Genomic DNA, 18335 nt, shown 5'->3' on the forward strand with positions numbered 1-18335 from the left:
GTCCAAAACAGTGTGTATCTATGTAGCACCAAACCTGAGTTCTACCAGATACAGCCAGGGTGTAGCATCAGCTCATCAGCTCTATCTTGGGTACTGCTCTCCCAAATGCCCATCAAGACGTGTCGAATGACTAAATCAGCGTGTGCCTATGTTGCACCAAACCTGAGTTCCACTAGGTACAGCCAGGGTTCAGCATCAGCTCTATCTTGGGTACTACTCTCCTAAGTGCTCATCAAGACGAGTAGGATGACCAAAACATCGTGCATATGTTGTATTAATCCGAGTTCCACTAGGTACTGCCAAGGTTCAGCATCAGCTATCTTGGGTACTGCTCTACCAAGTGATCATCATGACGAGTCAGATGTCCAACCCAGTGTGTGTCTATGTTGCACCAAACCTGAGTTCCGCTAGGTACAGCCAGCTAGGGTTCAGCATCAGCTCTATCGTACTGCTTTCCCAAGTGCTCATCAAGACGTGTCGAATTACTAAAACAGCGTGTGCCTATGTTGCACCAAACCTGAGTTCCACTAGGTACTGCCAGGGTTCTGGGTCATTTTGTTGAACTGCACGCCGACGTTGCAATTGGCGTGCAGTCGGCGTGCAATTTCCATACAAGTTGCAGTCGGGTTGTAGTCCGTCTGTATCGGCCCTAAATCACTGGAGTTTGTTAATACAAAACTTCAGTGATTTAGGGCCGATACAGACGGACTAATATGCTTATCTTTATTAATAATTTTGGCAGTTCCAAGCAATAGTAAAGCCCCATATCGCGCGGCGGCCGCGCGAGCATTGTTCGACCGCGGCACACCTGTGAAGCTCGCGAGCCAATTTTGGCACCAACTTGAACTATAGCGCGGCCACCGCGCGCGGCAGGCGATCCGACGATCGACCACATTATATCACAAAAATTAATTATTCGGAACGAAGTATATAGAAAAATGATCTGTGGCGATAATCACTACATTTACTGTTCCATAGAAACTATTTAGTGCCGTATAATTTAATTAAAGTACGACACTTTTCATTATCTCTGTATGCTGCCGCGCGAGCCAACTGAAATATATACACACCCGTCCCAACTGCGCGCGAACATTCCTTTGCCGCGCATCGAAACACTGACAATGAATGGTTCGTCGCACGGCGCGTCCGAGCGAGCCAATGATCGAATTGGCTCGCGAGCCAGCCCGGTATCCATTGCGCGCGGCTGCCGCGCGAGCCAATGTTCGATAGCTTGCCGCGAGATATGGAGACGGGGCTTAACACTAAAACTGTTTCTCGAACTGAAAATACCCAATTTAAGTTTGCTAGCACAACATGACTGATCAGTTCATCGGCGTCACAGAACAGAACATACGAGTAAATTGACCTCCGCAGGAATATGCCTACAGCAAGATTGAATGTTCCAGTATTTCCAGAAACTTATTTGCTAAATTGGGAATCAAACCGAGCGAAGCGAGATGGGTCAGAATCCAAAAACTTAACCCTTTTTTTATTCATCGTTGTTAGCACATAGTACATTAGCACGAATTTTAATTCATAATTTTTCTAATAGATGGCGATAGTAGTAATACAAAGTGTTATTCCTTTTTTTTATTTTTTTAGGTTTATAAAATGATATTTTTATGTTTGATAACACATCTAGACATGAATTTAAATTACTATGTTAAATTTCAAACCTATCAGTGCGATAGTTTTTCCGTGAAGTGTACCACAAGAATGCATAGTTTGTCACCTGTGAAGCTCGCGAGCCAATTTTGGCACCAACTTGAACTATAGCGCGGCCACCGCGCGCGGCAGGCGATCCGACGATCGACCACATTATATCACAAAAATTAATTATTCGGAACGAAGTATATAGAAAAATGATCTGTGGCGATAATCACTACATTTACTGTTCCATAGAAACTATTTAGTGCCGTATAATTTAATTAAAGTACGACACTTTTCATTATCTCTGTATGCTGCCGCGCGAGCCAACTGAAATATATACACACCCGTCCCAACTGCGCGCGAACATTCCTTTGCCGCGCATCGAAACACTGACAATGAATGGTTCGTCGCACGGCGCGTCCGAGCGAGCCAATGATCGAATTGGCTCGCGAGCCAGCCCGGTATCCATTGCGCGCGGCTGCCGCGCGAGCCAATGTTCGATAGCTTGCCGCGAGATATGGAGACGGGGCTTAACACTAAAACTGTTTCTCGAACTGAAAATACCCAATTTAAGTTTGCTAGCACAACATGACTGATCAGTTCATCGGCGTCACAGAACAGAACATACGAGTAAATTGACCTCCGCAGGAATATGCCTACAGCAAGATTGAATGTTCCAGTATTTCCAGAAACTTATTTGCTAAATTGGGAATCAAACCGAGCGAAGCGAGATGGGTCAGAATCCAAAAACTTAACCCTTTTTTTATTCATCGTTGTTAGCACATAGTACATTAGCACGAATTTTAATTCATAATTTTTCTAATAGATGGCGATAGTAGTAATACAAAGTGTTATTCCTTTTTTTTATTTTTTTAGGTTTATAAAATGATATTTTTATGTTTGATAACACATCTAGACATGAATTTAAATTACTATGTTAAATTTCAAACCTATCAGTGCGATAGTTTTTCCGTGAAGTGTACCACAAGAATGCATAGTTTGTCAAATAGTTATAGGGCTCGCTTCGCTCGCCCTAATAATAAGTTTGCATTGGTGTCGAAAATATAAGAATTTCTATCATGATCGTCAAAGTAAAATAAAATAAAAATGAAAATAATAACAATAATAATAACAATACGGCCCTGCCCTCCTATACGGCCTTGTGGACCGCGAAGTGCCGTACTACAAGTACTCACCTGCGCCAGTTCTCGAAAATGGTCGTGCCACGCTCTATTGGGATCGATCTATCATCACTGACAGGACTATTGTAGCCAATAAGCCTGACATCGTGCTGATAGATCGATCGCAGCGCCGGACCGTGCTCGTCGACGTCACCATCCCCCATGATGAGAATCTCGTGAAGGCCGAGAAGGACAAGTCCAGCAAGTACCTAGACTTAGCCCACGAGATAACCGCTATGTGGGATGTTGACTCGACGATCATTGTTCCTATAGTCGTGTCAGCGAACGGTCTCATAGCGAAGAGTCTCGACCAACACCTAGAGAGACTCTCGCTGGGTGGTTGGATCAAGGGTCAGATGCAGAAGGCGGTAATTTTGGACACGGCGCGTATAGTACGTCGATTCCTCACTCTGCGGCCCTGACCACCGGCAGCTTGGACCCTGCCCCGCTGCCGGCGGCAGCCTAGGTTAGGTTTTTTATGATGTGTTTATATATTTTTGTTATGTTTTGTAAGTGTTTTTATATTTTACTTTTATACTCACATTGTAAAACCTAACCTAAGACCCTAATTGAATAAAGAGAATAACAATAAAAAGACGAAAAATAAATAAAGAGAACAATAAAAAAAAAAAAATAAAAAAGAACCCGCGCTGACAATGACAGACGTTTCGTAAATTTTATTTGCTATAATTATATTTTTTTGTACGTTTTTATTGTTAAATCTATTGTGTATTTTGCCATCAAATGAACCCTTGACCTGGCTAAATATGTGGAAACGTAAAATATCGACTATAATACGTGTGACTCAAATTCCATACACACGCCACGGACATATGACATTTGTTTGACAAAACGGTCAACACAAGAATACGGCAAAACGATAAATAACGTTTGAAAAGAATGATTACGAGAAGTCAAAGACGAGCAGCGGAGTTGACCAACAACGCACGACCACCACCCCCGCCCGCTCCATCCAGTTCCTCGTCCACAACGTCGTCAGGCGACGAGTTCGCAACGGCGCCTGACACAGACGGGTCCAGTCACGAGAGCGGGCCGCCGCCACCGCCGCCACGACCACCTGCGCGACGAGGGCGGCCACCGCTGCCGGCACGCTTGGGGCCTGCGGGACATCCTGCCCCGCCCACGGCTCCCGCTGCCGGTGGTATAGTGCGACGCATGAGATGGACTCGAAACATGAACGAGAATGTCATGCGCGCCTATTATGGGGCTACAGAGGGGGGAACACAGCTATCCGCCTATCGTTCGAGAATACTGCCTCTGTTTCAGGCTCTTGAACCTACCATCAACGTGTCGGAGCAGCGATTATCGGATCAGGTGCGCGTCATTCAGCGGCTAAAACGCTTGGATGACGCGACACTTGATCGGCTTCGCCAGGAGGCTCTCTCTGCTCGCGCGGACTCCACCTCGGTGCGAGATCTGCCCGCCACGTCGCCGGATCCGGTGCCCGCACCCGACCTGGCACCGGGGGCGCCGCGGGTTCATTTCTATACCGACGAGGGGGACTTCGCGAATCAGAATGTGAGTACAACTGCTAATGAGCAACTGAGGAGGACTTTGGAAGAGGCGATTACGCAGTATCGCATCACAACCAACTCTAGGCCCCGATTAACACGTCTGCCTATGAATAGACGCAATCTAGCGCTAATGGGATCCCTAAACGCTTTACTAGAACCACATTTGCGGACTAGTAAAGATTTAGATGATACGCACTCGATCATGTACTGCGAAGCCATCGCGGCGTGCCGTGTTGCTCGCGTCAAGTTCCCGGACACTGAACGTGCACCTAGGACTGTCGGAGGTGTCCCTGCATGGCAAGCGCGGATCGAGCGACGTATCGGCTCGTTTAGGACTCTCATCGCAAAACTGATCTGCTTCAGGGGGGCAACAATCGCCCCCGAGTAATGCGCTTTGTGAACCAGGCGTTCGCGGGGACGGATATCAGGCCCCGCGACTACATGGCCAATGTCACAGAGCGCATCGACTTTCTAAAGCAGAAAGTCTATGCATGGGCAAATATTCGCCGCTATAGAGAGCGTGTGGATCGATTTCAGCAGAATCGCGTTTTTCAAAGTGACCAAAGGAAGGTGTACCGAAAGTGGGAGGAAGCCAACCTTCGTGCGCCCGACACGCAGCCGCCAGATGCTACTGCCATGACCGACTTCTGGCGTAGCATCTGGTCGGTGCCTGTCGGACACACCGAGGGGGGTTGGATGAGGGTTGTCGAGCGTGAGTGCGAGTCCATCGAACCTATGGGGGCAGTCACCATCAGCCCCGATGACGTCAGTTGTGCCATCCGCACGGCCCAGAACTGGAAAAGTCTTGGGCCGGATGGATTGCACAACTTCTGGCTAAAGTGGTTCCAATGCTCTCACTCGCGCTTGGCAGTACAATTTCAACAAGCCCTCGAGCTTGGTTCTCTCCCACCTTCCTTAACAACTGGTGTCACCTTCCTGCTCTATAAGTCCGGTAGTACCACGGAAGCGAAGAACTACAGACCCATCACATGCTTGCCTACACTCTACAAGCTCCTTACATCCATTTTGAGAGCAAAAATCAACGCGCACATTGTCGCAAACAATATTCTGGCTTCCGCTCAAAATGGATGTAGGGTTGGGTCCCGTGGTACTAAAGAGCTCCTCCTCATAGACATGACCATTTGCCAACAAATCCGGCGGAACAAGCGTGCCCTCTCAGCCGCTTGGATTGACTACAAGAAGGCCTATTATTCGGTGCCTCATTCATGGTTGGGGAGGGTCTTAGAGTTGTATAAAGTTGATGCAGCTTTGAGAGCCTTCCTAAGCGCGTGTATGAGACAGTGGACCACAGTCCTTCGTCAACCAGGAGGCGGGGGTGACCGCTCTGGCCTGTAAGCCTGATATTGTGATAATAGATCGATCGCAACGTCGGGCCGTGCTCGTTGACATCGCCATCCCCCATGATGAGAATCTCGTGAAGGCCGAGAAGGACAAGTCCAGTAAGTACCTAGACTTGGCTCACGAGATAACCGCCATGTGGGATGTTGATTCGACGATCATTGTCCCGATAGTCGTTTCAGTAAACGGTCTAATAGCGAAGAGTCTCGACCAACACCTTGAGAGACTCTCGCTAGGTGGTTGGATCAAGGGTCAGATGCAGAAGGCGGTGATCTTGGACACGGCGCGGATAGTCCGCCGGTTCCTCTCTCTGCAGCCCTGACCACCGGTAGCTTGGGCCTTGCCTCGCTGCTGGCGGCACCCTAGGTTAGGTTTTTTATAATGTGTTTATACTAGCAAAAAGCAGAGCTTTGTAAGGGCTCGCGGAGGTTTTCTACCTTAAAGGGGCCCACTGATTAACAGTCCGCCGGACGGTATCGGCCTGTCAGTTAGAACAAAATTTTGACAGTTCCGAACAACTGACAGGCCGATCCCGTCCGGCGGACTGTTAATCAGTGGGCCCCTTAACGTACCGAACCGGTTGCTGTCCGGTACGCCTGTCTGTTACAGCTTTTACTTTGTCCTTTAAAAACGTGTCCAGACGACAAAATCAAATTGCCAATATCATCCACACGTAATATACAATTTCATAAGTGCTTATTACATCCTACACGGTCGCACAGTACTTTTTGTAAGAAACCCAACTGGCTTTCCTACATAATGTTGGGTCAGCGAGCCAATGTTCTTGAATTTATTTTTGCGTCCACTCCACACAATTGATCGAAAAACTATCCCGTCTGGACACCTACTGGCGGTAATCACGCTGCTCCGCACATAAACTAACACACACAGTTCCACTAGGTACAGCCAGGGTCCAGCATCAGCTCTATCTTGGGCACTGCTCTTCCAAGTTCTCATTAAGACGTGTCAGATGACCAAAACAGCGTGTGCCTATGTTGCACCAAACCTGAGTTCCACTAGGTACAGCCAGGGTTTAGCATCAGCTCTATCTTGGGTACTAATCTCCTAAGTGCTCATCAATACGAGTCGGATGGCCAAAACAGCGTGTGCCTATGTTGCAACAAACCTGAGTTCCACTAGGTACTGCCAGGGTTCAGCATGAGTTCTATCTTGGGTACTGTTCTCCCAAGTGCTCATCATGACGAGTCGGATGTCCAAAATAGCGTGTGTCTATACTGTCTATGTTGCATCAAACCTGATCGAGTTCCACTAGGTACAGCCAGGGTTCAGCATCAGCTCTATCTTGGGTACTACTTTCCTAAGTTCTCATCAAGGCGAGTTGCATGACCAAAACAGCGTGTGCCTATGTTGTATAAAACCCGAGCTCCATTAGGCACTGTCAGGGTTCAGCATCAGCTATCTTGGGTACTGAAAGTACTGATCTACCCAGTGATCATCATGACTAGTCGGATATCCAAAACAGCGTGTGTCTATGTATGTTGCATCAAACCCGAGCTCCACTAGGTACTGCCAGGGTTCGGCATCGGCTCTATCTTGGGTACTACTCTCCTAAGTGCTCATCAAGATGAGTCGGATGACCAAACCATAATGTGCCTTTGTTACACCAAACATGAGTTCCACTAGGTACTGCCAGGGTAGTGGGTCATTTTGCTGAACTGCACGCCGACGTTTCGATTGGCGTGCAGTTCCCATACAAGTTGCAGTCGGGTTGTAGTCCGTCTGTATCGGCCCTAAGTCACTGAAGTTTGTATTAATTATGCTTATCTTTATTTATAATTTTAGCAGTTCCAAGCAATAGTAACACTAAAGGCGCCATTCATTAATTACGTAAGACAATTTTTGCCAGCTTTTGACCCCCTCCCTCCCCTATGTAAGACATAATAAGAATAGGCTGACCCCGTCCCCCACCCACCAATATAATTATTTTTCAAAAAAATATTTTTATGAATGTTTATTTGTACCTGTACAAAGGTACTTGAGCTCGTTTAAGCTAACTCTGCACCGTGTTTGATAGCATAGAGTGTGGAAGTATTATTTTAAACGTCATAATTTCATAGAAATTAAAAAAAATATCGCATCTTTGTGATCTTACTTAAGAACTACGAAAACCCCCTCCCACCCCCTTGTAAGAAAAAATAAGATATGTTCGACCCCCCTCCGCCCCAAAATCGTCTTACGTAATAAATTAATGGCGCCAAAACTGTATCTCGAACTGAAAATACCCGATTTAAATTTGTGTTGTGTAGACACAAACATGCACAACATGACTGATCATCACATCGTCAGCGTCACAAAACATACGAGTAAATTGACCTCCGCAGTAAATATACAGCAAGATTGATTGTTCTAGTAGGTATTCACAAAAACTTAATTGTTAAAATGGGAATTTCAAACCAAGTGAAGCGAGGTGGGTTGAATCCAAAATTGTACCCACGTTGGTATTCATCGTTGTTAATGGCGTAAGCGCCATCGACATTATTGAACTTGAAAACACCACATAGGTATCGTATTGTCTGAATACCCACAACACAAGCCTTCTTAAGTAGTCAATTTGTATAAGAATGTCCAATATTTATTTATTTATTTATTACTAACGCCATCTGTTAGAGAAAGAAATAATTAACATTAGCACGAATGTTAATTCCTCATTTTGCCAACAGATGGCGCTAGTAGTAATACAAAGTGTTATTACTTTATTTTATTTTTTTAGGTTTATAAAATGATATTTTTATGTTTGATAACACATCTAGACATGAATTTAAATTACTATGTTAAATTTCAAACCTAACAGTGCAGTAGTTTTTCCGTAAAATGTACCACAAGAATGCATAGTTCGTCGATTAGTGATAGGGCTCGCTTCGCTCGCCCTAATTAATTTTTATTGTTTTGTAAGTGTTTTTATATTTTACTTTTATATTCATATTATAAAATAACCTAACTTAAGATGAGAAATAAATAAAGAGAATAATAATAATGAAATAAGCTTATAGCTCCATTAAGGATTGTCAACACAATTAGAATAAGTAGGTAAATACTTACAAATCCAAAATATTAAAAATATAAATTCACAAACAAAATACAAATAATATCTCCCAATAGTCCCAATAAGGATCGTCTTTATGATAAAGAAAACAATGTCAATAAGAAACAATAAGAATAAAACAATTTCTGAATCAAAATGTATCTTTCAGTAGGAGTAGCAGCGAAAGAGCTATTATTGTTTGTCCTTGTCACAGTCTCACATTTTATTTGTTCCCCACCGTAAATTTAGTAGGTATGGATTATGGTGGGCAACAAATAAATTCGACCAATCATAGTGTCGCATTGCGTATGTTTTGTCCCTCACGGAGGCACGCGTATACCACTTCTATAGGATCCTACCTTCTATGTTCGTGACCGACGCTAGCCAGGCTAGCCTAGATCTACGTCCAAAAAAACAGGAGGCTGATTATTGGGTCGTGCATTGTTTGGCCGTCTATTAACCGGAATGTCAACTGCACTGAAATATGAAACCTATGGAAGTGAAACGTCAACGAATAATGCGTGCCACTGTGACGTCATCTTAGAACTAAACATGGCGGTTTTAGTGCTGCCCAGAAGATTTTTACTGTTACTAGGTTTTATCGATACATCGATACCTTTTTAACGTTCTCGGCTCATTTTATTTAAAATACTAAGTATGTATTATTTGTGGAGTTTATGTTTTAATAGGAAGTAAGTAAATAAATAAAAATTCTTTATTAGTATATTGCTATGTGAAAAGATACTTTGATTTAGTAAGATGTGTGGAGTCTAGGACAATTTCGTGCTTCAAATTTGACAGGTAAACGAGATGACGCTGTACTACTCAATACATATTGCGATTTTTGCGGTAACACTGATTTTCAAAAGTTGACGTTTGACAACTTAGTGGCCGCAAAACACATGGCGCAGTACAGCGCCATCTGTTTTGGATGTCAGAATAAGTGTACGTGTTTTTCTTGGACTTTACCTCTCTATTACAATCAATTTTGTTGTGTTGCTAAAATTCAAGCTTATTAAGCGACGGGTGAAAAAAAACAAAACACCTTCAGAACATTTTTTTATTACAAAAATAAGGAATGACTTCCGCTCTTCAACTTCTTCAACATTTATTCAGCAAATAGGCCACAAGGGCATTTTTATACGTCATAATAATAACAATACATTAACCATTTTATAAATTACAACTATATGTATATGGTCTCTTAATGTCGAATTATATAAAAAAACTATAATAATGATATAAAAAAGCCCGCAGGGCAGCTTGTGGAGTAACGACCCCACGGACCCGAGTGCTCCCGAGAGTCGGTCAGGGTCTCCATCTCCAGCTCTTTTCTTTTTATGTTCATTTCTTGGTAAGCTATAAAAATGATTTAATTATTAAATTAAGATAATTTAGTTGGTTTGAAGCGGGGTAGCATGATAAAATAAGAAAATATAAATAGGCAATCATAATATATCGATATCAAAGTCGATAAATAAAGTACAACCCTAGCTGAAATGTTTACATTATTTAAGCGTAAAAATATAGTTAAATAAATCCAATCACTTCATGATCTATAACTGCACAGAAGAACCTTGCTATTTATAATGTGAAACATCCTTAAATTTCCCAGGAACATTAACAATAACCAATATTTTTCATGTAAATTATAGCGTACCTGTGTATGGTTAAAGATGGCTGATTTGGTGGTTTTCTTATGCCGCACCCTAATACACTACACACTGGCATATTCGCGACGTAATTATTCACATTTGGCTTCAATGATTTTCAATCACAAGCAAAATATTGAAAGATAATTAATAATTTTAATTTTCACCACGACTTTTTGACAGGACAAGTACCTGCTGAACTGACAGACAATGACATTTGCGTGACTAAACATGGCGGATTTTCGGCCGCATTAGGTATTTACGTATTTTCATGGAACACTTTATGTCCGTACTGAAATACTGTCACCTTTTTTTGCTATGGGTTACAGTACTGAGTAAAAACGAGATAGATATATATTTATGTGTGTGCCGTCAAAATGGGTGCTATTTCTATAAGCAATTGTACGTATAGAACAATATGTCTTGTCCCTATTATATAGGTCTATGGTCAACTGCGAATCAAAGAAAAAAAAAACTAGTTGGCGTTGGCGGCATGGCGGTGGCCGGCGGCGTCATTTTTATTATTATCAATACCGAAAATACATGCTATTCCCATTAAGTACATCTTTTGTGCGCTAAAGGAGACTTTTCTCAGTCTAAATTGGCTCATTGTTTTATTTGAGGTCGTCACGTGTCAAAAACTGCATTTAAAATGACAAGCAAACCTAATTCTAAGCGCACAATTTATGTCGGTGGCTTGTCTGAGGAAGTAAATGAGAAAATTCTTAACGCTGCGTTTGTGCCCTTTGGAGAGCTTGTTGATGTCCAAATACCACTGGATTATGAAACTGAGAAGCACAGAGGTTTTGCGTTCATTGAATTTGAGAACGCTGAGGATGCTTTGGCTGCCATCGATAACATGGTAAGTGACATGATCGTTTATTTTACATTTTGGGCATAATAATGTTATTACCTACTTATTATGGTAGGTACCTACATTCAGTTATAAGTTAATAGTACGATACCGAAGGCGGTATCGTACTATTAACTTATTACTTTATACTACATGTATGAAATTTGAATACAACTGAGGGTTAATACAACAGGTGGTTCTTATATCCAAGAAAAACACATGACTCAGTTGTTTGGCCAGTGACATAGGTACATAATTCTATAGGTACAAAATGTTGGTGCCTCATTGACCTGATAACCACCAGGTCACATTACTTTTACTTAAATCTTTTAAGACTAGTTTGCTGACAATGGCAATATAGCTTTTCTGCCAGATTCCCCCTTACACCCAGTTTAATCTTATTTCAACAAAAGCAAAGGTTGGTATTTATGATGTTCTTAACAGGGTCACATAGTTTCAAGTAAATTCAATTTCCTACTGCTGTACTTGGTTTGCTTTAGCTTAAAAGTAGGGGTTTGGAAACATTAGAAGAACAGCCAAATGCTTTAGCAGACAACAGTTTCAGAATCTCAAAGGGTCACAGCCAAAGTGGTGAAATATATATTATATATGTTATAGCAGCATTGCAAACCTTTGTTACCATAGGAATAAGGATGTGTTACATTACATTTGGTCATTTTGGCTGACTATATATTTGATGCTGACTGAATATATGGAACTGAATAGGGCCAAAATAACCTCAGCTGGTTTTAGTGTATATAGTCAGAGTCAGACATTTGGACTGTTTTTATGGTTCCATAACCAAAGTGTAAAAATGAGACCCTATTACTAAGACTCCACTGTCTGTCTGTCTGTCACCAGGCTGTATCTCATGAACCGTGATAGTATTTATGTTGCCGCTATAACAACAAATACTAAAAAGTACAGAACCCTCTGTGGGCAAGTCCGACTCGCACTTGTCCAGTTTTTATTTAAATATTTCTTAAAATTCAAATTCTGAAGTTATAATATAATAATAGGCTTGAGAATCTTACGGCCTGTACCATTGCACTTTAGCCATGACCATTTGCAGGGTACTGGGCAATAACTAAAAGTTACTAGGTGTAGGACATTTGATATTAAAAGAGATGAACAATGATGGTAGTTTAAAAATAGTTTTGATATCTTTTAGTAAGGGATCTTCTTCTTATGCCTAAAATAGATAGTGTGTCAGGTCATGAGAACTTGGTAGGTGGGGCTAATGGGTGCTTTATCTGTAATTAAAAAAAAATGCTGACCATGAAATGTTTTATTGGTATTTGCAGAATGATTCAGAGCTGTTTGGACGTACAGTCCGCGTAAATATAGCTGCACCACAGCGCATAAAAGAAGGCTCAACTCGCCCTGTCTGGTCGGAAGACACATGGCTCCAAAAACATGCTGGGGAAACACTGCCTTTACCCAAAGATGGTGCAGAAGATGAAGAGAAAGAGGTGTCTGCATCTCAGGCTAACATAGTAAGTTTCGTTTAACATGATATTAACACTGAAAAAAAAAACAATAAAAATATATTAATTTAATATTTCGAATTATACATTTAGTTAAAATATACAAAATCATTTATGTAGTCAGTCTTATGTTCAAAATTAAATACTCGAACATGTTATTTGTAATGTTTATTAAAGTAAAAAATCCTTACATTTAAAAACAGTTGTTTTTAGGGTTCCGTACCCAAAGGGTAAAACGGGACCCTATTACTAAGACTTCGCTGTCCGTCCGTCCGTCCGTCCGTCCGTCCGTCCGTCCGTCCGTCCGTCCGTCCGTCTGTCACCAGGCTGTATCTCACGAACCGTGATAGCTAGACAGTTGAAATTTTCACAGATGATGTATTTCTGTTGCCGCTATAACAACAAATACTAAAAACAGAATAAAATAAAGATTTAAATGGGGCTCCCATACAACAAACGTGATTTTTGACCAAAGTTAAGCAACGTCGGGAGTGGTCAGTACTTGGATGGGTGACCGTTTTTTTTTTCCTTTTTTTTTTGTTTTTTTTGCATTATGGTACGGAACCCTTCGTGCGCGAGTCCGACTCGCACTTGCCCGGTTTTTTAATTTCATATTAGATAAATCTATTTATAACACAATTAAACCTAAAATATTTGAAAATGTCGTGCAACTACCACATGATAGGTATACTATTATTATTAATATTTTAACGACAAACCTGCTTCTTTTTAGGGTTCCGTACCCAAAGGGTAAAACGGGACCCTATTACTAAGACTTCGCTGTCCGTCCGTCCGTCCGTCTGTCCGTCCGTCCGTCCGTCCGTCCGTCCGTCTGTCACCAGGCTGTATCTCACGAACCGTGATAGCTAGACAGTTGAAATTTTCACAGATGATGTATTTCTGTTGCCGCTATAACAACAAATACTAAAAACAGAATAAAATAAAGATTTAAATGGGGCTCCCATACAACAAACGTGATTTTTGACCAAAGTTAAGCAACGTCGGGAGTGGTCAGTACTTGGATGGGTGACCGTTTTTTGTTTGCTTTTTTTTTTGTTTTTTTTTTTATATGGTACGGAACCCTTCGTGCGCGAGTCCGACTCGCACTTGCCCGATTTTATTTTTTTAAATAGATATGGTTTTAAAATACCTATACCTATAATTAATTAGTTCACACATGTCATTACCATTACCATACATGCAATATCATTTCCATCTATAAAAGGGTCATTACCATAGCATGGTTGTCATGACATCATCATCTCCGGGCCGCTACAGATGGACTGCAACCTAACAGCAATTTGTATGGGAACTGCATGCCGACTGCACGACAACTGCAACGCCGGCGTGCAGTTCTCATACAAATTGCCGTTGGGTTGCAGTCTGTCTGTATAGGCCCTTACTTTCTTATTTTCCAAAAGCGATACTTATGCTACAAATGTTTGGATAAATACCATTAAATTAAATATACTCAATATATTAAATAGACAAATTATTATTATATTTCAGATTCCGGCCAAACCTGCAGAGAAACGGAATCCTCAAGTATATTTTGACATAAGTGTCTCAAAGCAGGAACTTGGACGGATAATTATTATGCTACGAGCTGATGTTGTGCCCAAAACTGCTGAAAATTTTAGAGCTTTGTGTACGCACGAGAAAGGATTTGGGTACCAAGGCAGCAGTTTCCATCGAATAATACCCGATTTTGTATCCTTTACTTAAATTTAAGAATCACCATCCTTATATTGTTGCTTTTTACACTATTAATAGTATTAGTTGACAGGCAACAGAGAGTTAGTTGTGTGAAACAATAAATAAACATTGTTGTGCCTATCTCAAAATCCCAAAACAAATGAAATAAAGGCAAGCTAACTCCAATTACAACAGTGCTAACCGTTCAGTTAGTAGACCATACCGCCATTAAGTGGCTGTTGTTGAAATTTTTCGATTCATTAAGTTTTGTTGAAATTTTACAAAAAATTACTGAATTTTGAATTAGATTTAGTGCATATTATGGAAGGTCACTTCAATTCTAACTGGATGAGCTGTTTTTACATTTTTATACTAATCTAATTTCTAAGTAATTACCGTCACTGCGAAATACCGATGGTGATCTGGCCCACCGCGTAAAAGAGAAAGCCAAATATTCTAGGTACTCTTTTTGCCTCGAACTCGACCTTGGACGACGATAGTAGCTCCATACCGCCCGCCATCTCCCAATGTTGCCATAAATCTCTCTCGCAGAGGGATATTCGGCAGCAGATGCTATCCTTGAACGTTCATAAGTTTAGCGGGCTAGATGGCATACCAACAGTAAGGGTCGGCAACGTGCATGTAACACTCCTGGAGTTGCAGGCGTCCAAAGGCTACGGCGACCGTTTACCACCAAGCAGGCCGCATGCTTGCCGAAGTGGTAAAAAATACCTTAATCTAACGGTTGTTTAGTCTATCAATATTATGTTAATTTACTTAGGTATCTAGAGCCACTTAGAAAGTCCATCTGCTCTGCCGTAAGAAATTATCTGCTTTCGCGAATTTTATGGTATTGTAAGTAGCGATCCTTTTAAGTTGTGTATTAGAAGGTACAAACCTTTGAAACCTTAACTAATATAAATCAGATGTGTCAAGGTGGAGATTTCACGAATCACAACGGCACTGGTGGAAAATCTATTTATGGGAGAAAATTTGATGACGAGAACTTTACACTTAAGCACTCGGGACCTGGCGTGTTGAGTATGGCTAATTCTGGTCCAAACTCCAATGGGTCTCAGTTTTTCCTCTGCACTGCAAAGTAAGAATATGGCAAAATGTTTTTCACGTTATTTATAAAAGCAATACAAGTCTCAATTAATCGTTTGTCTTAATCTTGTCATTCTGACTTATGTTTTTGTAAGAAAGAAATAAATCATAAATTAATTGAAGCTTGTAAAGTTGTATGAATAAGGGGCTTTAGGGGCCTAATCTGTAAAATCGTGATAGTATTAAGATTCAAATTTTTGTACAGCTTATTCGAAACCCAATCAGCCACGCGGGTGGCAAAAACAACAGGGTTTTATTTTTGGATATAACAAATATTGCTATCTCCGAATGGGCTGTTTCATGAATTTGAACCATATATGTAAATAGGATGGTAAAATGGGGTATTATCTATGAAAAGGGACCTTATTGTCGATGGCGCTTACGCCGCTCAGCGGCGCGCGTCGCGCGGCACTGTATTTATATCGGAGCATAGTTAATAATGACGTAAGCGCCATCGACAATAAGGTCCCTTTTCATAGATAGCATCATAAATTGGTATTTAAACGGCTTGTTACCGTTTACTTATGACGGCGATTTTAGTAATTTTAGCTCATTGCATAAAGCAAACAATAAGTACCTACCTCTTGTTTAACAGCTTAGGCTCCGAGCCGAAAAAATAATTTCATAAAATTCATACTATACCTACCATATATTGTATGATTGTTTCAGAACTGATTGGCTAGACGGAAAGCACGTAGTGTTTGGGCACGTCATATCCGGATCGGATGTATTAAAGAAAATAGAAAGATATGGCAGTAAAAGTGGGACAGTTTCTGCCAAAGTAATAATAAGCAATTGTGGCGAATTACAATAATTTAAGATTGCCGCCCAGTTTCAATATCTCAAACTACTCACTAAGTACATGGCTAAAATTCTAAATTATTATTGTAAATTCGACTCTTATCGTCTATTGAAATAAAGCAATACTAAAAAAACTTTTACATTATAGGTAAACCAGAACTTTGGGAGTATTGTCAAGAGGGCGCTCGTTTTGAATTTTATATATAGTGTAAATAACATTATTTGCGGTATTTGACGTCTGTCACTCACAACAGCAATACTACGTAAAATGTTTTGCACATCGAAATCACAAAGGAAAACAACTGCACTGCGAACGTTTACGTTCTACGTCTTTTTTTTTTTAATTTTAGGGTTGGCCGGACACCACCGTTATGAATCGGTAGTCGTCTAAGTAAATCGATATGAATTTTTCATTTTTCTTTTAATAAAAATAAGGAAAAGGTGGATAATTAACTGTAAATATGGATATATTTATCGTCACTTAACAGACAATAAATTTGACACAGAAATAACATAAATAAACTTTAAAATAGATCCCCAGTTAGTTTCAATTTTGACAATGGGTGCGACCTACTCGGTCGGTGTATTAAATGGTAGCTTGCGGGAAAACCATATAATTCTAGCTTTATTTAAATCTCAAATAAAAATTCATTATACGTCACAATTCGATACCTCAGTCTACGTGCCATCCAATCGTAATCGCTTGCTGTGACAATCGATTTGCGTTAGTTACATCTCTATATACGTCAGTCATAATGTGTCAAATACCGCAAATAATGTTATTTACACTATAGCAACAATTTGTATAGTGGGGACACTGGAAATTGGCAGATGATTTTTGTTTTATTCCGACAACTTTAATAAGTGCGAAGTTTGATGTTTGGATATTTCTTCGGTTTTTACGCTATAAAATTCGTGAATTTTACGACGTATGACACAAATCAAAATCATCCAAATCTATTTTCTTTTGTTTTCTTTTTTTTAGGTTTGGTCGTTTAATTCCGCCCTTACGCCCTTCGCTAGCAATCCGTGATACCGATGCATGCGATACACCTAATACACAAATCAAATTATTACAAGACATCAACCAAATCGTGACGACCTGACTATAGTGACATTTGTCCATAAGTTTGAAACTTACCCGTCAATTCTGGTGGTAATTTCGTTATGTTTTCTAATGGAAGAAATTTCTCTCCCGCACGTTTTTTTTCCAATAAATAACTATATACTTACACTATTTACAACTTTTTCTCTGTAAAATCTAAAACTTTCGGCATGATTATTGCAGTCTAATAATAATTCACACGAAACTAGACAAAGCAATGTTTACATTGTCAATATTGACAACTATCATAGAGGGTAGATGTTGTCTATTATTAAAGTTGTTGCCATTGCTAGAAATTAGTACCAACAAATTTCCGTAACATGGCGCACCCTCAATAGATCCTGGTTCACCTATACACAATGATAACATTGAATATAATAAGATTAATAAGGCAAAACGACAATAAATTACAATACCTACCTATTAATATTTTTTTAACTGCTGTCAGCTTATTCTTTCTAATTCTGGATATCAGTATTAAAATACGTTTTAATAATATTACCCCGAACAAACTGATTTGTGACCAATAGAATGTTTTCATAGTGAGAGTCATAATAATTTTAATTACCTACTTGTTCAGTTGTTCGATAATGCTTCCAAGTTGAATAAATGGATTCGGGAATAAGCATAGAGACTATCGAAAAGTAAAAGGACAAGTGAAATGTGTCACTGATAAGGATAACTTTTTAAATGTTTATCATTTAACATGATTATGCTCTTGACACAAACGTGTTGCTATTGGGGCGAGTTTTCGCACTTAGTTCCGTAGTCAACTACCGTCCGCGGCTTTGCTCCGTGATCGTTAGCGCTAGAAAGCTGCAATTTGCCATGGATACATAAATCATCCATGGCGACAGAACGGTAAAA

General features: G+C 40.6%; 1 protein-coding gene and 1 long non-coding RNA gene across 2 annotated transcripts in view; both read left to right on the plus strand.

The window, feature by feature from the left end:
• Positions 1-2507: 2507 nt before the first annotated feature.
• LOC134804945 (uncharacterized) overlaps positions 2508-18335 on the plus strand; it is a 254799-nt gene continuing 238971 nt past the window's right edge. Inside the window, exon 1 of the long non-coding RNA XR_010146205.1 lies at positions 2508-2526. This is a non-coding gene — a long non-coding RNA (uncharacterized LOC134804945). The remainder of the gene's footprint in view (positions 2527-18335) is intronic.
• On the plus strand, positions 10921-16385 carry LOC134805296 (peptidyl-prolyl cis-trans isomerase). Its single transcript, XM_063778613.1, has 5 exons — positions 10921-11282; positions 12578-12769; positions 14270-14470; positions 15382-15554; positions 16232-16385. Exons 1-5 carry the CDS (start codon positions 11073-11075, stop codon positions 16374-16376), a joined length of 921 nt encoding a protein of 306 aa, XP_063634683.1. The 5' UTR covers positions 10921-11072; the 3' UTR covers positions 16377-16385.

This window comes from Cydia splendana, chromosome Z (genome assembly GCF_910591565.1).
Source record: "Cydia splendana chromosome Z, ilCydSple1.2, whole genome shotgun sequence".
NCBI lineage: Eukaryota > Metazoa > Arthropoda > Insecta > Lepidoptera > Tortricidae > Cydia > Cydia splendana.